This window comes from Caloenas nicobarica, chromosome 2 (genome assembly GCF_036013445.1).
Source record: "Caloenas nicobarica isolate bCalNic1 chromosome 2, bCalNic1.hap1, whole genome shotgun sequence".
Classification (NCBI taxonomy): Eukaryota; Metazoa; Chordata; class Aves; order Columbiformes; family Columbidae; genus Caloenas; species Caloenas nicobarica.
The window spans coordinates 96,496,992-96,518,702 of NC_088246.1; the positions used below are offsets into that span (position 1 = coordinate 96,496,992).

The following is a 21,711-nucleotide window of genomic DNA, read 5'->3' on the forward strand; positions in this document are numbered from 1 at the left end:
ATAAAAGACCTAAAGGGAATAATTATCAGTAGTCCCAAAACATTGTTTTGTAGAACTAATGTATCTGAACACTATGCTGATCTTCTGTCACATATGTTGTCTCTCAGCATTGACTACTACTTATTATCATAATACTGCACTACATGGACCTTGACTGGGGTAACTGTTCTTTCCCCATTTTAGTTATGTTATACAGAAATATTTAATAGGTTCATCCACCTTAAAATACAGAAGAACAGTAGCCACCATGGCTACAAGGCACTGTAGAAAGTCAGCTCCTTCAGCTACACAGTTCTCCACTGAAGGCATTACAGCATTGTACTTTCTTTTGAAGTGTTACAGATTTAAAAAATATTTGTAGTATCATGGAAGAACACCAGATAAACTTGAAGTAATGATCTCCTGAAGTGGCCTCTGTATTGCTCATTACAACTCTTAAATATAATTAAGAGAAAGAAGTTCAAAACAGCTGGAGAGCTGCCATACATAAACTATCAGGACAGTCTTAGGAGAGCCGTTGCACAGAGAGATGCTGGCAAGCTCAGGAGCAGCAATCTAGACCACAGTGAACCATGTGGAAGAAAGTGGGCATGTTTTTCAATTTATCTTTTTTAAGTAGACTCTTGTATTGACAGTTTCATCACCATCACACAGGTAACACTCTGGTACTGCTGGTGACAGGTACTATAAGACATGATAAGAGGTACCTGTGACCAAACAGCATTGCTGCAGGCTTCAGAAGAACAGATGGGGCATGCACACAACCCTCAGACTACCCAACACATCTGGTAAATAATTTCAAACACTGGAGATTCAGGTCAAAGTTCGCTTTGTTCATCTAGTCTGATTTCGATTCTGAGGCATAAGGACTATAAGTGCCCTGGAGAGCAGCAGAAACCTGACAGACCTCCCAGCTTTCACAACGTACTTCTGAGAACTATTTCACTTCAAAAAAGCGTGGATGGGGAGCGCGCGCACACAGAAAAAAATTCCCAAATGCTAGCCACGAAAAAGGCAGGTCTCCATAAATTAGGCAGTCTGAGGTTTCAATGTAATTTCTATAAAAAGAGTGAGGGGCAAAATGAAGGCAAGTTAGAAGACTCAGGCAAGAAGAAAGATCATGGGTGAATTATGTGGTGTGAATCTCACTGTGGAGCTGGCTGTTGATGTTCCTCTAAATCTTACAGCCCACCTCCTCTGGGATCTCAGCCTTCTGGCACTCCCTAAATTTTAACAAACTCTTATGCCTAGGTCCAGAGGGACTTGCACACTAAGCTCAGCTCAGCTTTCCTCCTGAGAAACCTCTTGGTTCTCAGAGCAGAGGTAAGAAGGGAACAATATCACAGGAGATAAAAGAAAGACCCCAGTCAAAATGAATGACTGAGCAACTGACGCTCAGGAAAAACAAAAACCTTAGAAGTATTCATAACATCTTTTTTGGATTTGTTGTCATGCTTTAGATTCAAGTCCCAACCCAGCAAAGGATTTACGCACATAAGAGCATATTCCCAACAAACCCATGGGACTTCTTACATACCAATAGTCATTTAAATACTGTTCTGGAAATAGGAAGTTACTATACACGAAGTGATAGAAAACAAGTGGTGCTAAATCAGTTATGTGACAAGTTTAAATAAAAAAAGCAATACACACACTGCATAAGTCCCTTATTTAATTTTACAAACTGTACAACATTCCCATTTTACACTAGTAAAAAACAAGAGGTACGATTTATCATTAGATTGTTATTTTCATAAAATGGTATCCTTCAGACTTAATGACTTCAACGTTATTTGAAATGCATCTTAGCAAATTCTCTTAAAAAAAGAATTTCAAAATCCACTGATCATTTCAGTCACGAAGCACATTTACTGACAATAAACTAACAACTTCTTCTCCAAGTGTCTGAACTGTGTTCGTAATCAAGTTTAGTCACACGCTATTGAGACAGTGTTCACACCCACTTGTATTCCCTTGTAACTTAGCACCACTAGACAACACAGGGTGTGCCACAGTGGGACGATGCAACATGTCAGCGCTTTATTTCAGAACCGCAGTGCTGAACCCAACCACCTGCGCAAAGGGCAACACAGAGATGCAGCAATCCAGCGGCACAACAGCCACCTCCACACACTGTCCCTTCGCGAAGCTCAAACAAAGCCTGGGAAGTTCAACCGTGCAACTGCCACATGTAAAACCTCTAGTCGAAAAGTAAGAGGAGACTTCATGCACCATTAGAGACATCTCAGCCCTCCTCCCAGTGACAGCAGCTCCACCTTTTAAATAAATAACCATAAGCTAGTCAGAAAACGATTATTTCCCCCTACATTATGGTAGCCTGAAAACTACCAGGAAGTGGTAGTAATAAGAAACAGCTCAAGTAGAACTGACTCATAGCAGCTTCAGACAAGTGCTTTTTAATAAGTAGATCTCTCATATCCAAGAACTTCAACTCTCTTTAAAAGAGGTATGATCAGAAATTAAAACGCTAAAAAGACTCCTTATTTAAAACATTAAGTTGACAAGAATCTCAGCAAACATAACTCAATAAGGAGACCTAGAAGCTCAGATTTCCGAGGATCTTTTCTACACCATCATCTTCAGGCAGATGGCAACGAACTGGTAGCAAAACAAAAACCATTTTTTTTTTCTTTAAAGGAAATATGTCTTCCTATTGAATGTTTCATTCTTTGCCAATGCAGAGAATAAATTTAGGCATCATACAAACAGCAACAGAAAGGCCATCAGCTAACAAAAGAGAGAGGTTTGGGGGTTTTTTTTGAATTTAGAAAAAAAATAACGGTAATAATAGCACTATCACGAGTTAGGAGAACCAGGCAAATAGCTGCATGGGAAATTCCAGAATCCATCAGGACAAAAAGATTAAAACATACTAGCACCCTTGCACAATCTTCACTGACCTTCTCCTTCAGTACAAAGAAACGCATCAGTAGGTATCCGAAGCACTAAAAAAGGAACTATCATAAAACTGAAGGGAAAACAGGAATTACTCTGGGATTTAGGGTACACCACCTGTGACATAATTAATTTTAAATATAATGTTAAGCCTGATTTTGTGATAAAATACTTGCACTCTTCTATGTACCTTTACATTTCTGAGCTTTAGCACAATTGGGGTCAGCAGTGCTGCATTTAACAATCCTAAAGGTTCAGAGTGTTTCAGCCTTAATGTGCCCTACTGTGCCCAGGGATACAGGAGCAAGGACACATGTCCTCTGGGACTCTCACCTACTATGGAAACTCGTTATGATTTCAGTCATTCTAAGCTTGAATGTGGTCAAGGTTCTGTTTAATAAAAGGACCAACATAAAATATACTAATATTTAAACACAGAATGTTTCATAGCCACTCGGGATGTTCATAGATACCAACAACTTAGCACTTTCTCCTCTGAAAACCATATTTTAATTATTTAGCTTTGTCCTTATTTCAAGCAGAAATTACCTTAGTGATTTCTGTGGACCTTGTGAGCCTTTCCATAAAGAAATGGGATAAATATACATAAGCCAAATAATTACACAAGTATCCCAGTATGCCTTCCCCTGCGAATCATTTTTACAAATATATAAACTCCATGAAACCATCAACCATTTTTTTGTTTGTCTAATGAGAAAGGTGATCCTCCAGCTGTTTTTCACTATTCGTTTAGGGTGCTTGTAAGGCATGGCATCAGGCCTCATTTTGGTTTTCCTACAGAAGATATTTTTCTATTATAATATCACCGTTAGAATTTCTTTTTGACAGTTGCAGGCAGTTGAGGAGATAAGTTCTTGCATGTAGAGTCACCTTAAATATATTAAACAATGCCAGACAGTTTTTCCTATCTAACAAATCAAATTCCCTAAAAAAAAAAAAAAAAAATCACATAAGAACACTGGAGTTTCTTAGTTGAGTTTACCTTCCCCTTAACTGTTCTCTTATTTCCCCGGAATGCTTTCCTGTAGCTACTGTTAACATGCAGAAAGTTTCATTATTTTGTTTCCAATAACAATGAAAACCTGCCCTTTTTGTCAGCAGTACAAGCACATGTAAATAAGAATGATGTATTCTTGTATCAACTTTTTTTTTTTTCCAGACCTAACAAGTACATTTGTTGTACTTGTACTGTCTGAAGGCTGCTTTAATAACCTGTATGTTCTTTACAAAGTATAATCTGTAGTGTTTTGAATATTCCACACAAATAGATAAGGAAAGAAATCTTTCCTTATTTTTCAGTGCCAAAGAGCAGAGAAGGTTGTCGGTCAAATACATGTATTAACAAAATAACAATTGGTTGTTACTTACATTGTACTGCATATGATGCCAGGACAACAGCAGAACTAATGGGGCATGACAACCTGGAAAAACGGGAAAGTATTTTTATTTAGACATATATATATGTGTATTGTTAACAATACTTCTGCAATTAGTTCAGTATGTGAAGATTCTTATCTTCAAAGAGTATCTGAATTTTCTTACAAAGTTTAATTGTCAAAGCACAGCAGGACTGGACATTAAAAGGTAGTTGCTGTGTAACAGCTGCTTAGGTGAATGGAAATAACTAGTCCTAAAAAGATATGTTCGTATTCTTGCTGAATATGCTTATTCAGGAAAGCAAAAGGACAAGGGATTTTTATGGGAGTCTGGACATTATTTTAATAGCTGCAGTCTAGTGTATTTAAAACTAGACAAAAATACTAAAATGAGCCAAATGCCAAGGACAAAGACAGCTCTGATCTCACGAACAAAACTGATTCCACTGAAGAAAAAGAGCCAACACTTGCTATGAAATTCTAAAGTCAATTTACATTTGGCAGCAAATACTCAGAACACTATTTCCTCTATTTTTTAAATGCAGAAATGCACAGGAACCACAGGCAAAGGAACTACTAGGTATATGCTCACTGTATAGGGAACATAACCCTGAAATCATGAGAAACAACAGCATGAACTGTGCTTTTCTACTCTCTCCTGAGTACCACAGTAGACAGCAGGTCCATGTTTGGCAAACTATGCCTGACACACTGCGTCTCGCATAAAGAGGATCTCTCAAGTTGACATCATACCTACAGACACATGGTATCCCCTACACCCACTCACAACAGACTTCTAAACTGTTCTTAGTAAGTGAACTATGTGAATTTTTTTAACATTTCCCAGCAACTTCATTTTATTTTAAAAAAATATTTCACAAGGTACATTTTTATAGCCATGACACCCTCAGAAAAAACACTTCAAAAATTATTTTAAGAAGAATTATGGAAAAATTGAAGATTCTTATTACCTTCCTTCCACGATATCAGTCTTCAATTGCAAGAAGAATAAGTGCCTAGAAAACAATTTTTGGAAAGAAACAAACATTTATTTTCACATTTAAAAGGTACGGTTTAAAGGGCTACACATATTAATTTTATTTTATTAGATTTCTTGGCAAAGTATACAAACAGATGAATAAAGCTTAGTGGCATTCACAAATACACAGTCACACACCCACCCACTCTTCACAACAGTTTTAAAGATCTTGGCAGTCTGTACTACAACTCCAGGACCACAGTATTAATGCCACAATGAACACCACAAAAACTAAATCATTACATAACCTGGACTCTTTCTCCCAGGAATATTCACATTGGATGTAACAAAACAAACAAAACCCAAAACACACCACACTAAAAACTCCACAAAAAACCCAAACCGTGATATCCTTGGAACTACTCAATGGATAACGAGACATTTCTCAAGCAGCATGTGATAATAAAAAGCTCTCAAACAATTCTGCAAGAGAGGTTTAATCTTCCTTTTATTAGTGTTTGACAACATTACTTGATAGTGATCCTGGAGAGCTGGGATGTGCAGAACCATAAAGAGCCTTTGCATAATTCCAGCTTAAAGCTGCAGAACAGCTTACAACTGCATGATTAGTGAATACCAAAACAGGACAACAGTGAAGTTTAACACGCAGTACTACTTATATTCTCGAATCACTGAAATAAACAACTACCGAAGTTTAGACAAACAATGAAAATATTACCAAAATGCCAGATTAATGGCTGCTTGTGAATTCTAAATTCCAAATAGTGTGCACTGAACAAAACAAGTATCCAGTTAAAGCCCCATGATAAGTTAATTGAAAGTTGCTTAATAAATCCTGTACTACATCACCCCAAAGACCTCAGAGATAGGTTAAAAAAGAAAACTTTAAACGTTGGCTGTAAACTAAAGCATTATAGATCTTTGCATGTTACAAGTAATGGGCAAACTAGAAAATAAGAACTATTATCTCTTCTTCCTGAAACAAAATAAACCTCACCCTCCCACACCCTCAGCATTAAATACTACACATGTTCAAAACTGAGTCAGTGTTGATATAAAACTTCTAACATAGACTTAGGGTATGCAGACAGCTTAATCATTGAACTTCTCTATTTTTTAATCATTGCATTTGTTTAATTATGGTTTAGAAAAGGAGAAAACACACAATAGGCAAGTACTTCAAGTGATGAAGGGCTAAAAAAAAAGAGGAATCCAAGGTGCAAAAAACCACATGGCCATCTTTGTACCAGCTTATACCCTGCTGTGTTTTGGAGTTGTGTGCTGCGTGTAGCAGAAAACATTCATTACAAGCATCGCATCAAGCTGTTAATCCCAAACACATTAAATACAAAGAGTTGTATGAAGTTAACTACCTAATAAAGCAGAGTTCGACAAGCTGTGGAGATGGGAAAGAAGGCCTGGACACATGTTGAGTTCACGTAAGCAAATATCAAACAGAAGTTACCTGGTTTGTTCTTGCTGAAGCGTGTTAGGATCAGGTATAAAAAACCTTACGCGAAAACGAAGGGTGCAGGGAAAACCTCCTGCAATATTTTAGAAAAGCAAATCAATTTTTTGCTTAGAAAGAAAGTCCAAGGTTTTTATTTCTATATTTATAGAAAAAGTATGTGAACAACCACATAGAAATCTCATGCTTTTTTCTCACAAAATAAAAAGAAACCACGAGAAGTCTCTCCTGATCCCCCAACACCAACGATAATACTCATTGTGATGCTTTCATTTAATACCTTGTATATGCTACTTTAGATAAAAGGCACTATTTAGTTATCTTTGCCTCATAAGCATTAGAAGATAAAAAAGCAACAAATATATTTGAAGTATCTGAATTGTGATAATGCTCAATTCTATGTAAGTACAAAAAAATAATTCAGAATGTTAATGTGTTTTTTTTCAATTCATACACAATCTACAGCATATGGTAGAAATAAGAGAGCTTAATAACACAACTCAGGTTTCACAGCACAAACTGGGACAGTGTTACTCAGTCCTCCTGAACTGCTATCTGGCAGGGCCACGCTGACTGGCCTGCCCTCAAGATCTCCTTTCTTTTGGTAAGCATTCTGTATTACCCAAAGCTGTTCATAAATAAGACATACTAGAACACATACACTTGGAAGTGTGTGGTGGTGTTTTTTGGTTTGGGTTTTAATAAAAAAAAGTATACCATTTTTTTTTCTTATTCTATTTGAGATAAGAAATTGTCAGAACCTATATATGAAACTGGCTCCATTTCCCTCTACCAAAAGCCCTCTTCTTTATCTTCCCCATCAGGAGGAATTTACCAACATCATAATATGACTACTGCTTTCATGGCTATGATGTCCAAGACTGTTCACAAGCCAGGTTTAGATGCTATTACAGCATCAAAGTTAGTGACGTTCCAGGTCTCATGAGCATTCAGGTAGCAGCAAGAGATGTGGAAAGCTCTGCTGAAAAGACTGGCAGAGATAAGACTTGCTCTTAAAGAAAATCTACCATCTGGATGCACTAATTCGTAAGAACTGTATTTATTCTAGTTATAAGAACACAGAAAAGCAGGACTATACAGTTACAATTAAGATATTAAAAACAAGTCTTACCTTTTAACTGTTTCCTAATAGGTTTGTTTGGTTCAAGCCACCGCTGTGAAATGAAAAACTATTAGATGGACTAAAATGTTTACAAATAAACACTGTTTATATACGTGTGTGTTTGTGTATATATATACATGCACACACGTTTATTATTTACTGTACTTACAGGTGAATCTACCAAACTTTCGTTCTGCTGTAAACCAAAATATTCCTTCTCTGTCACACCCAACTGGTTATAGGTCATATCCAACAAAATCTGTCCAGTGTCTTGTTTCTGAAAATAAGAAAACTTTAGAAGTGAAACTCTGCAACACTTACACATTTTAAGATACAATTAATTGAAATGATTTTGGTTTTTAAAAAGCGTAACTCAAAAATAGTTGTTAATTCATTGGTTCAAAGTTTCTCAGCAATAAGAACTTCATTCTGATAAAAGTATCTTTTTTTTTTTAAAGAGGCTTTCTTTCCAAAATACATTAGGCACATGAAATCTCATAATATGAATTTACATTAACTCAAGCCCTTGAGGTCGGTCCAGCAGTTTAGTTTTAAGCAGACAGGCTCTCCCTTGACCAGAGTCTTTCAGAGCCGTGCCGTTGTCCAGAGGTGCAGCCCGGAAGGATGGCTCACAGCCACACAGGGCTGCTCCAGTCCCTGCAGTGACCACCAAAGCAGCTGGATCTGTTCCCATGTCAGCTGTCAAAGGGCAAAGCCTGTGCACACTAGGATGGGGCAAAGAAGTATGAGGATGCTGTGCTCCAGCCGTAAGATCCTGTACTTCAACTCCCACCTGCCCCCCAGCCTACACACACTCAGCTGTGATTCACCCATCCTACTTTCTGCCTAGACATCCCTCAAGACAGGTATCCCAGAACAACTGGTGTAATCGGGGAATTACACAGGCAGCAGAGACCCAGAAGGGTAAGCATGGTAAAATTTTCCCCAAACCAAACAAGTATTGCCATGCCATGGCATCGTGGAAAGCAGATTAACCAATTTGTGCCAAAGAACACTGTGAATCAATTCTACAAAAAAAACCCAACCACAAACACAAGGAAAACCCCCTCAACAAGAATGCAATCCCAACTATGCGAATACATAACAGTTTGCAAAGCTATATGGCATTTTAGTTCTAGATTTTTATATACTAAATTGCTGGATAGAACAAAAATCAGGCTGGTTTGCTTGGTGTCTTGTCTGTTCAAAAAATTATAGCAAATTAATTTTTCATATGATCTTCCAAATCTCACTCTTAAAAGCAGAAATAAACTGCACACATTAAAAAAAAGGAAAATTATTTAGACTGTGAAGACAAGAACGTTGTTTTGAAACAAATTTCTTAAGTTCTGATTTCTTAAACGATCTCTTAAAATAAAGGACTTAATGTATACACATGATAGTGACCACATTTTTGTGGATGGCCCCAGTTTCACTCAGTGCATAAGAGTGTCACTTAATAAGCCAAGAACACAATAGTGTATTCAATTCTCTTTGTCTAGACCCTGTTTATTATATCACACTCAAGTCCTGTTCAGAAGACAGGGTAGCACACCGTTGTAATTAAGTGCTTTAAATTGTAACATATTCCAGAGTCTTCTCTTATCTCATAAAAGCATTCTTCCTATTAAAAGATGGGAAAAGAAGAACAAAGATTCTAGCAAAAGACATCCACTTGGCCACCTTATTTTGGAGGACGGAATATCATCCACCAATATTGCTAAAGCAGAACTCCTGGTAGGTCGTTTGTGATCCGAATGTTCACTGTTTCTACATCAGGCCCCAGATGCAAGGTAAGGTAACAGTCAACTATTGGCCTTCTGAAGGAACAATGTAGGCAACACTGGAGTGTCTTCTGTATGAGACTACCCTTTCCTCTTCAACAGTCTCCCATCTTGTTTACTTTTCACAACAAACAGTTGAGGTCTCGCAATAAATGTGAGTCCACTCAGGCCTGTAAGTCTGTGCTACCATCAAAAGCAGCTGCTCCGTCCCCTTCTTCTTCCCCAGCTGCACATTCCTACTCCCCTACTTTCAAACAGGCTACTGTTCCTTAGGGTATTCAAACCACTGATCAGACCCAATTTTGTTCTGAAATAGCATAGACCTAGATCCAGCTAAGAAATTGAAATCTCAGTGACACGTAAGGACCATGCGACCGAGCACTCCCGGTCACACCCAGCCACAGCGCCCTGCACCTCTCGGGCAGCTCTGCCCAGCACCATCAGTGAGGTTGGCTCTGCTATGAAGACACTTGCTATCAGAGATTACACACATATGTACACAAGAGGGCCCTACAAAAAGAGCAGATGCCACCTTAACCCTCTGAGACAACAGGCACTTCCTGACTTGAATACGTTTATCTTCAGTACTGCCTCACTATACATACCATATTTGTTTCCCCAGGATTGTGTTTTCATAAGCAGAACATTAAAAAACTTTCGAGTGACATCACAACACCTGTACAACTAGAAAGCATAATTGCACGTATATGGCACATACTTCTGACATGAGCTAAATGAGCAACTAAAGTTATATTGTGACCAAAAGCAGTAGTTACAGGGGATGCGACATACACTTCACTGAAAATAAGCGTTCAGGCATTGCGGGTTTCATTACAAATGAGGCAGGAGAAGACCACAGAGGGCAGATTCTTCTGCTAATTTTCTCTCTGAATTTCAACACTTCTGACTCCCTTCAGCCTCCTTTCTTTGCAACAGCATTATCTCCTAATTCCCACCTCCTTTCTCACGCTTCTGGCCCTTTGTCCCAATTCAGATGCCTTCACCTTCTCCCTTCCCGCCCTCTCACAATTGCATCCCTCCTTGTCCCTGGCACACATAAATTGCTAAGCTTTCTCGCTGCTGCCCTGTAAAGACAAGCAGGCTCTCTGCTACAATATTCTTACTCAGCAGTTGGCAGTTCTCTCTTTGCGATGTCCCCATGGGTCTCTCAACCGTAAACCCAGCTGCTCAGCCAGTACTAGTCTCTTCCACCTACCTACCTACTATTTTCTTCTCCTCCTCCCCACATTTCCCTATCACAAGCAATTTTCACAACTACTTTTCTACAGCTCCAGTTCTTCCTCTCTGGTATTAAAACAACAAAGTTTCTTCCGCAGTGCCTAGATCACTCACCCACTCCAGAAGTTTAAGCTAAGCAAAAAATGTCATTTTAAATTGTTAAAATTCCTGAAGTTGAAGGGTTTTGTTGTTTTTCCTCAACAAAAGCTATATTTACTTGGCTTCATGAAACACCTGAATTATTTTTCAGCCTATAGATCTAAAAATAAAGATAACACAGCCCACACTGTGCAATCTTCAATCTGTTTTGCACATGAACAGTTTTGAGATCTAGGTATAAAGTGAGGCAGGCTAAGTACATTACATCATTGCTTTTGAATTTTGACATCCATTCCAACACAGTCCAAAGCCATAGTGGACTCTAATACTACAATGTGTCAACTGCTTTACAGGACATTATATTTTCACTCCCTTCTTCCATAAGAAGGCAAAACAACATGAACACTGCTCAGCTAAACTAGACATTAGAACCAAGTTCACCTTAACCCTGTCAAACATTACAGCAAGTAGTTAAGACATTCTTAAAAAAGTTCTTGCCTTTCTACAATGAGATAAAAATTTCCAAACTAGACTATTCTGTTACAACGACACAAGCTCTTAAGATACCTTAAGCATTTAAAAGTTTCTTTGTTTGTGGGTTTTTTTGGTTGGTTGGTTGGTTTTTTTTGGTTTATTTGTTTTGGTGTGGTTTGGTTTTTTGTTTGTTTTTTTTGTTGGTGGTGGTGGTGGGTTTTTTTGTTTGTTTGGTTGGTTTTTTTTTTTTACTAGAAAGAAATATTCCCAAGAGGTTTGCTTGTTTCCATCCTGAAAAGAAATTTCCATTTGTTTCATCTTCCTGACATCTACCAATCCTTATTCTGACTGTTAAAAGCTTTGCATCAACCACCTCATAACCAGACACCATTCACCTCCATTTAAATCTGCCTTGAAATATATTTCACCTCATGTTGGACAGGCCAAAAATTAATATTTAAAGCAGTCATAACTCAGAACTAACAACTATATACATTCTACCTATGCCACAATATTTTCCTGCTATATTTAGGGAATTCGGATAGGTCAAGTTTAATTTCTAGTAAGCTACATGATTTTGAAGAGAAAGAATTTCTTTATTATTTTTGTTGTCAAGTACTGCCTAGAAGTTGGGGTGATCAAGACCCACTATCTTAAGAACTACATGAACATATAAATGAAAGCTGTTAGTTCTTTGGAATGGAATGGTAAACAAGAAAGTAATCTTTTCAGTTTGTTAACTTCTAGAAGGTAAGTGGTACAAAGTGGCACTTTAAGAGGACAGCACAACATAAAGCACATCTCCCGGTCCCTCTCCTCTACAAGAGCTTTGCCCCCACTTTCTGGCAATGATAACCTCACAGTTAAGCACCACCTAAGCTTTTGCCAATTTAGTGTCTCTTCAGACACAATACCCGTTGCCCCTCATGTGCTGTTTGAGGTCATCCTTTCCTAATTTAGCCTGTAACAGTCATCCACCACCAAACAGCTTGTGTCCTTTGGTCCCAACATGCCTATGAGCTTGAACAAAGCGCTACACTTTCTTTTAATTTCCCCACTAATTTTAGACACAGCTAATTTATTTTCTCTTCTTGGAATTTATTTACTCACCTGATGCTTATTCAGAGCATACGAGATTTTGTTTAGCTACAATAAACAGAACAGCCTCTTCTTACCCTAGGTCCAGATTTTTGCAGAGCATCCTAGTTGTACTTTCTGTGACTGCCTGACTGGAACTTCCCTCTTTTGTCTGCAAGTAGCCAGGATCCACATGTGACATTCCCCGGAGGGTGGTCTCAATGCCAAGACTAACTCTGTTAATGTTTCCTTGACAGTGGCTGAAGATTCCTGCCTGGTGCGTAATAGTGCTCACCTTTTCCAGAACAATAACACATGAGCAGCTCGGACTGTAAACTACCAGCGTTCTCCTCCTCTATTGTTTGCAACTGAAAATTGAGCTTAAAAAAAAAAAACAAACATTACCTCATCTTATGAAAGTTTACACTACTGATTTCCCTCACAGCAATTACTCCTTGGTCAAGATAACCTATCTGCTACCTCATATTCCTGTATCTTTTTTATTGTTAATAATGCCTCACACCTTACATTTTTGATGTACTGAAAAAGATTCAATACCAACATGCCAATGAAACTGGATAGCTGAGAACTGCACTAATGTCCTTGCACTGTTTAACATCTCTTTTTTTCAGCAAGATCTGCTTCCACTTCTTGAGCCAACTCCCTGACCATGGTGTAACTCGTTTAGATTCCATGCACTCCAGCACAGTATTTTCCTACATAAAGTTCACACGAAATATTTATCTAAGCCCACAGAGTCTTGACCCACTGCATTTCCTCTACCTCAAAAATGTTTTAAAACAAACATATACACGAGGTTAGTCATCCCAGTTCCAACTTTGGAAAAATCTCCCATCCACTAATTCTTTCCTTCAGCATTTATTATGAAGTCAGGCCCCAGGGCTAAGACTAACAAGGCTGCTGTAGGTCAGATCACTTTCTCACTGTTCTCAAAGGCGTCATCAAGTTTCATACTGTCTTACTGTTTTCAAGTCACAGAGTATACTAATCTGCCTCAATATAAAACTAAATATTTGTTGCCAGCCTGAAACTTCATACAGCAGTTCTTTCAGCATGCAGGGACACAGATTAGCCTAAACTGTCCTGTATTATCAAACAATATCTAGTAGGGAAACATAGTGACAAGAATACAACAATTCTGCACCATTGTATTTTATTACGAGCTGAATTTACTATTTGAATTTCAAGTTGTGCAGCTTTTCTCATTATTACTGCCTCATCATTTTATTTCTAGAAAGCAACCCTATTACTAAAAGCCAACTAGTCTAAATGTGAGAATCACAGGTACTAAGACATAAGCGTCAAACCAGAAAGGTAATGCAATACAGAAATGATCTGACACAGTAAATTTTAAGCTTTCACAAAATTCAATTTGCTGGAAATTGAAAGACATACTTCCCAAGTGGTCATTCCTGGTAAATGAGTCAAAGTAGAGCAATAATGGAAAGCTCCTGCATGTTTATACCAGAAGTTGCAAATAAATTTGCATTATTGCTCAATAGACACCCATCAAACACACCTAAACACAGTATGTGAGCACATTCTATATATGCTAGAATGACAACTAACATTTTCTCCATGTAGGCAGAGGTAACTTCAGAGACAGAAGTGAATTAACCGTATCAGAAAATTCAAACACCTGAAATTTATTGGGAGGCTTCAAGAAAACATGGATATAATTAAAGTCAAGTGCAACTCTCCCTACCAAGTGCAGTCAAGCCTTTGTCTCAAATGTGTTTTCGAAAGAAGAATGTTTGCAACTCTTAGCTTACATGCATCTTCTATTCTTTGCCTGGACTTTGGACGTGTTCCATCTAAATACTGAAACCCATAATGGAGGAAATACAAGAAAGGCCATTTGAGGCTTGTGGAGTTAACATACACTTCTATTTGAACTGTAAAGAATGTAGTGGAATGTGTCTATCTGTACTCTCACGTGAACTTTCTTGATAATGATGACCTAAGAACAGCACATGCCGCAAGTTATACCGATTAACTCTTTGTGATACCATCAATGCAAATTTCAGATTCACCAAAACTAGAAAGCAATGAACATAAAAGCCTATCACTTCACTATTCTGCCAAATCCAAAAATGCAGGAGAAAAATGGCACTGTTTTCCTGAAATTAAATCTTTTTTTTTTTTTTTTTTTTTTTACAGTTGGTCAGGCTACTGATATTCTTCAGGACAAGTGCTTAATAAGAACAAATTCACAGGAATCAAACTAAGCAGCTGTCTTCTGGTTTCTCAGTAGATAAAAATTCCCTCAGATTATTTCCATAAGCAAAATCCACCTTCCTTCTTCCTTTGCCCAGTTTTAGGATGATCAGTTTTCATTCATAGTGCTACAGATACAACCACTGGGAAAAGGAAGTACTATCTAGCAGAATGATAGAGACCTACAGCTACCAATGGGAAAGTTTCATGAGCCCATGCAATTTGCTAACAAAGTTTGATGGAAATCAACTGTGTGGGCTCTACAGAGATCCTGTTGCTACAGAATGAAAAGAAAATCATATCTCCTCTCCCTGTTCTCTAAAAGGTTCAGTATTTGATGATACCATTAATGTTCTGCCATCCCTCTAAAGATGTCACTTACTACAAGTTCAAAATTTCAAAATACATGAATTCTTCTATTCAGTGTGTGAACAGGTTGTAAGCTTAGACTATTTAATCTACCATCTTTGTATTAAATCTAAATTTATCTCACATTCACTCTTTAGCATCTGTGCAGTGCCAAAAATACTAGAAGTGATGACTTAGGGATATCTATTTGCTTAAACTCAAAGCAAGATTCTCTCAAGCATTTTCTTGCCCTTAATGGGGTTTTTTTCGCATTTTATTTCCTTCTTTAATGCCCCTATGTCTTTGAAGGAAAGAAATCCTCTTGCAGTAAGAATTCTGTGTTCAGATAGCTGCTACATGACAAAGCGATGCTCACTATTTTCCAGTTTGTTCGTGTTGGAACAAAAAGACTCTTCAATTCCATTTATGCTATTACATGGAAGAAGGCCAAGCTTTGTTTTCTGCTTTTTCCCATTCACTTTCCACTATTTGTGGTAGAAAAGTATAATCCTCTCTGTCAACGTAAAGCTTACTTATGCATACATGAATATTAGCCATACATCCAAATTTAGAGCTTTCATAAATCACAACCAGGAACCACTAGCCTACAAACATGCAACACTGAAAAATTCCCGATCTTAATTTTCCACAGATATAATAAAGTTCTTTAAAGAGAAAACACTACACACTTTGCTTTAAAAGAGGTGATCCTGTTTGTTTCAATTCTCCAAACTCAGACAGGAGGAGAAATTGAACAGATTTCAGCAATAACAGTAAAAACTGAGAAAGTAAAACACTAGAAAATGTATTTACAACAGATAAAAAGACACAGTATGTCTTCTGAATATGTATCTTGTACTTATGTCTAGTCATTTCAGAAAACATCTTCATTTTAATAAAGTAGTATTACATTATTGAATATGTTTCTGTTTGTCTTACAGATAATCGTGCCATGCATTCACGTTACCTTGAATGTCTTAAAAATACCTAAGTATCAATTGATCTTGCATCTAGAAATGAATAAAGCATCGAGCAAAATCAGATCTATAAATCAATGTCTTGATATGAAAAACAGTTTCTCTACAGAAACACAGAAATATTTCACTAGTGGAGAAAATCTGCTAAGATCAAAACTTATTTTCCCTTAATACATGCCTAACTGATTCCTAGACTGACCACAGACCTGAGTTAGTCTTTGCTCACAAACATAAAACCAAATTATGCTGGCAATTAAAATAAAAACACACACATTCAGACATAAACTTCAGTAAGCTGAATTTTTCTGTTAACATAAGTAGAACTTGGATGCAAATTTTCGACAGCTGGCTTCAAACCCTTTCGAGAATTTGACCTTGTGACACAACCAGAGACAGGCAAAGCCTGCTCTTAGGTAGACGTCAAGGTTAGATAATCAGGAAGGACCATCCTGGCAGATAAGCACAGGCTCCCTGAGTACTGGTATGAAAGCTCAGTACTCAAAGAACATAAATCTTCTGGTAAACCTCTTCCTTGTGTTAGCCCATTACATAGTGGGGTAGCCATGCTCACCACTTTTCAGTGAAGCAATAATGGATCCTGCATCACCCCTATGACAGTTCAGCATCACAGCTGCAGTAAAGGAAGCCCTTCTGATTCCCGGCTGGAGGCAGCCAGCAGGGACACCCTGGGAATATGCCGAAGGCAGGGAGAGAAATCAGCTGGGTTTGGAGTTTCAAAACAGTTCCCATTTATCCTATTGCACTCACTGCTTCAGGGATGAAATGTGAAGCACAAAGTTCACCTGCACAGTACTGGACTTCAGGTCAAGTGCTAAATCTAAAGCTGTGTAAATGCTTGTTTACAAAGGAGAATATACCACTATGCATGGATTTCAAAAGGTTTTAAATTCCTCATTTATCAAAGGTCCTTGTGGGGGAGGGGAGGGCAATTATGCTAGCTCACTGACAGAGAAGGCAATCCTACTCCTACATCTATACAGTCCTAAAATTACATTCGGCCCTTTGAAGGCAACCACAAGGCTGATGTGGCCCCTGGTGAAAATGAGTTTGACACTCCTGGTCTAAGATATCCAACAACACAGCTTCCTCAGCAAAACGCTTCTTCTCAAATAGGGTAAATTGGATAAAACAAGTATCATATATATAAATTCACACAATTATACTTAAATTCATCCACAGTTTTTCTGCATGGTCAGATAATCCTACAGAAAATTGACTGAGTGAAAGTATTTCCTTCATTTTCATTTAAAAATGGACTAATACTTTTAATCAGTACTGACAGTTATAAACCAAAATATTAACAAAATAAAATACAGTGCAAATGTAGAGTACAAACCCCCATTAATCCCCTTTCCCTCCCCACTCCTAGATAGAGACTACACTGAAGTACAAAAGACTGAACAGAACTGTACTACTAAGCCATGATGCCTTCAGTATTTACATAATCTTTGCACTTCAGAAAATATGTACTGACATCACTACAGGAATCTACAAGGCCTCCTCCTTTTAGTGTTACCAGTACTTTGACAGGAGACAGGGAAGAGCACATCGAAATTTGGGGGTGTCCTTTAAAAATGAATTACTTATTCACAGCTGATAACTATCACCAGATCTGTTTCTTCATGGTTCCCATATCACAGAGAAGACCTTTTTCCAGATACAAATTGCATGCCATGATTTTATGACATTTCAGTTGGTTGACTTTAAAGAAAATTAAAATAGCACTTTATAAATAGATTTCATAACCAGTAATTTTGCAATTTGTAAATGGCAAAGCTATATCTTCAACAGTTTTTGGAAATCACATGCCTCAGGGTCCCACATTTGATCTTCAGCTTGCAAACAAATTTTTATGTATTTAGGAAAAAGCAGTTTTCCAAACTTACATTGACTTTGAAGCTTTGTACTGAGCCATCCAAAAAGTGGACGTTACAGATTATCTCTGATCGGGTTTTCTCTTTTGGTAGTTCTGATGCTCGTATGTTATTTATCCTCCCACCTAAGGCTCGTAAACGGGAGTTCATAACTATTGCTGAATAACCTATAAAACAAAAAATATGTTTAATAACATTTCTTATAATTCACTGTGTTTCATCTTTGTATTTTTCAGAGAAATCCACACCACCATGAAGGCCTCATTACACCCCAAATACCTACAGTAACAAATGCTTCTTATATAAAGAACAAGTTGTAAAATTAGCAAATCGTAAACCAGAACATAAATGTATACATAGAGGGGCTTCCGTGTTCTAAATGTATCCCATTTAAGAGAAACCCCTGCACAATATATATACTTAGATTAGGCATGGGCCATTCTCTTAGTTTAAATCAGTAAAAAACCCAAACACCTACTGTAAAACAGGAAGGCAGTGTCAAGACAAGTTTTTATCAACTGTAACTAGTATATCCCTTACCCTCATAGATTTCCTACGTATTTCTACATTTACCACACAAGTTTCACTATAATAAAACAATTCCGTTTACTCTCAACTGACAAAAGAGTCTTGAGTTAATGCAGATTGCGTTATGTCAAAGAGTATTTTGTTTCAGGAAAATATATATATATATATATATATATATATATATATATGTACACACACACACACACACACAAACGTCGTATGTAAGGCAACCAGGATTAACACTAAAAGCATGTCAATATTTTACAGTCTAGCATACATAAATTCACGAAGCGAGAAATTTATATTTGAGAAGAACATCCCTCCCCCAAAAAAGTTTTGTTGGAGTGTTTTTTTTTTCTTTTGGAAAAACCTTCATGAACACCGAAACTGCAAAAATGAGTTTTCAGAAATAGAAAAAAAAAAATCCCATCAAACAGAAAAAGCCATTCATTGAAATAAGAGATGAATTAAATACAGTCAAGCCTGTAAACATTTCAAGCCTCCCTTCACTGGATCAGTTTACCAATTAACAACACAGCATATAAAGCCAGTTGGCAAGCAAAGCAAAGGATAGTTTTCCAGGTTAATTACCATACCAATTACCAAATCATACCTCACTTATTAGAGGCTAACTACAAAGAGACTTGCATAATATGAGTGTTTCCCAGACAGCTGTCCAAGCTAGACAAGACCAACATCAGGATTATTTTGCAATCTCCTCTTATTTGTGTATCTGCCCTAAAACATAGGCTGGCTTTTCTTTTAAGCACCTAAAGAAACTGAACAATTTAGAATAAAATCACTTAAAATTCTGAAACATTGTATCTATTCACACATCAGTACAAAAAGCAAATTTGAAATGCATGAAGAGCCATGAGATTGTACAGAGTACCAAAGCCAAAGCAGTGCGGGGATCCATCCTTGCTTAATGATGCGTAATCTATACATAGAAGCAGCTAAAGCAATTCCCTTCTCACAGAAAATTCAGAAGTCAGACACACAAAAGCATTCAACAAGTACTCTCAGATATGTTCTTTTTTGTCAGTCCATTGACAGTTTGCTACTGTATATTTTCTGAAATCAAAACCGTATGTAAGTTGTGAAGACTTATGTATTTAGCCATCACATTGCATTTTTTCCTAGGAGATCAGCAGTATTTTCCTTCCATTCTTTCCCAAAGGTGTGGGTTTGGGTGTTTGGTTTTTCTGTTTTCTTTTGTTTTCAAAGGAGGGGAAAAAATGCAGAGGTGAAATTTAGGTGAATTCTGAACAGTATTTTCCAGTTAAAACACTATACATGCCTATTGCTTTGAAATTGTTCTTGATATACACTCTGCAGTTAATTATAGTAAGTTAATGTTTTAACCAGAAAATGAGCTTTCATATTCAGTAATGTTTATTGCTAAAGAAATTATGCAGTTATCTAATTATGAAGGACATACAAAAAGGTGAAGACAGATTACAACTGGATATGAAACCTTCATTCTCATGTTCTCTAATTTTCTAAACAGCTGAATTTTAAACTGTTTATTCAGTACTGGTTTATCTCTTACCAAAAAGCCAGGTGACTAATTGAATCATACTGCAGTCTTTTCTCCCCTTTCCACCCTCAGAGGTCAAAAAAAAAGTTTCACTTGCAGAAATAGCTCTCTACACACTAGTCCACTGATTGGTAAAAAGAGAAAGTTATTCTTTGCTGTGGGACAGCTTTTGGTAGCCAGATTCAAAGCTTTGGCAGTCTGTCATGCTCTGGCCTGCAGGGCTCAGTCTGCATTGCAATGCCCAACGCTTCTGGAGCTTACGGACTTCTCTACTCTCGGGAAGATGCCATTTGACCCTTTCTGCTCACATTCCCCAACCTTTCTCACCTGCCACCCCGAATGCTTCCTATCTTACACTTGCGCTATTCCCTTTTTCTAAGTACATTCTACTTCTCTTCCACCTTGGTCAGGCTTCAGCAGAGAACAATGATCACAGGAGTCTCCAGCACTCGCCTCCAGATCTTCCTGGAGAAGGCAAAAGAATCACATTCAGGCCCTGAACTCCTAGTGCAGAGTACGATGCAGGTCAAGCCATGCTTGGAGACCTTGCAGTAAATTTGATGGGTAATCCTAATCACTCTCCAGCAGAGCATGTTTTTTTTCTCCACATGCTAGAATATAGCTAGGTCTTGCTACTCACTTCAAGCTTCAAATCCAGAAACCAATAAAACAGCATTGATAACATTTATATGTGTGTTTGCTATCCAGAAACAACCAAACAAAAAAAAAACCACCACCAAAACCCACAAAACAAAAAAACAAAAAAACCCACAAAAAAACCAAAACAAAAACCAATATAAAAACAACCAAAAAAATCCCTCTATTATGACTGTGAAAAAATAAACCTGAATAAACAAATGGATTATTTTTATTTAACTGACTGTGGAAGAATAATAATGAAAATTGTGAATGAATTGCGAATGCTGTCAAAGAGAGTGTACATTATGCATTGTTGTCGCTGAACTTCCACATGTCCTCCAGCAAGTCAGACCTGCTCTTTTCTACACCACAGGCCTGTTAATGGTCTGGTTTCCAGCATCCATAGAAGCTATCCAAGAACTAACAGTAACACGTACTTACATACTGCTGTTCATTATACAAATCTGAGAGGCGCTTAGTTTCAGATTAAAGTCATGGTTGTTTTTTATGCTATTTCTTCACAGTTACATTTGTTTTAATACCTTCAGGTTACATGCTGGATGCCTCAACTGAAGTAGTAACTCAGAAACCCATCACAAGAAATTGAAACCTGTTAGTATGATCAGTTCACTTCAAGTTCACAAATAAAAACTTGAAATCCTTTGATTTTTACAATTTTATGTAAAATCAAACCAGTAACACAGTCAAGAGTTCACAGTTTTTGTTTACAATGTGCAAAGAGCCCCAGCAGGGTGGCCCTTGACAGAGCCAGCTGACCACGGAAACTGTGCTAAGGCTGGGATAAAGGGCTAAGTGTTTGGACGCCACAGCCATTAGTCAACTAGAGCTCAAATGGCCACCTCAAACCCCAGAAAATCACCACCAGCTGGGAGTTCTGAGCAGAGAAAGCCAGACTCTCTGCTTCCCACCTGCATGGCCTTCAACATTACTCTGCAGCCAGTAAGCTCC

The 21,711-nt window shown here is 37.6% G+C and overlaps 1 protein-coding gene across 4 annotated transcripts in view; it reads right to left on the minus strand.

Moving 5' to 3' along the window:
* Positions 1-21,711, minus strand: part of PTPN3 (protein tyrosine phosphatase non-receptor type 3) — a 150,863-nt gene that overhangs the window by 83,218 nt on the left and 45,934 nt on the right. For 3 of the 4 annotated variants that reach the window (XR_010605752.1, XM_065628028.1, XM_065628030.1), the window contains exons 2-7: positions 18,048-18,202; positions 8,074-8,181; positions 7,914-7,971; positions 6,779-6,857; positions 5,285-5,329; positions 4,306-4,358 (exon numbers count right to left, since the gene is read on the minus strand). Coding sequence is in view for 3 of the 4 variants with exons in the window: in XM_065628028.1 (XP_065484100.1) it covers positions 4,306-4,358; positions 5,285-5,329; positions 6,779-6,857; positions 7,914-7,971; positions 8,074-8,181; positions 18,048-18,202 (498 nt within the window). In the remaining variant the exon portion in view is untranslated. The remainder of the gene's footprint in view (positions 1-4,305; positions 4,359-5,284; positions 5,330-6,778; positions 6,858-7,913; positions 7,972-8,073; positions 8,182-18,047; positions 18,203-21,711) is intronic. The other variant, XM_065628029.1, reaches the window with a different exon arrangement.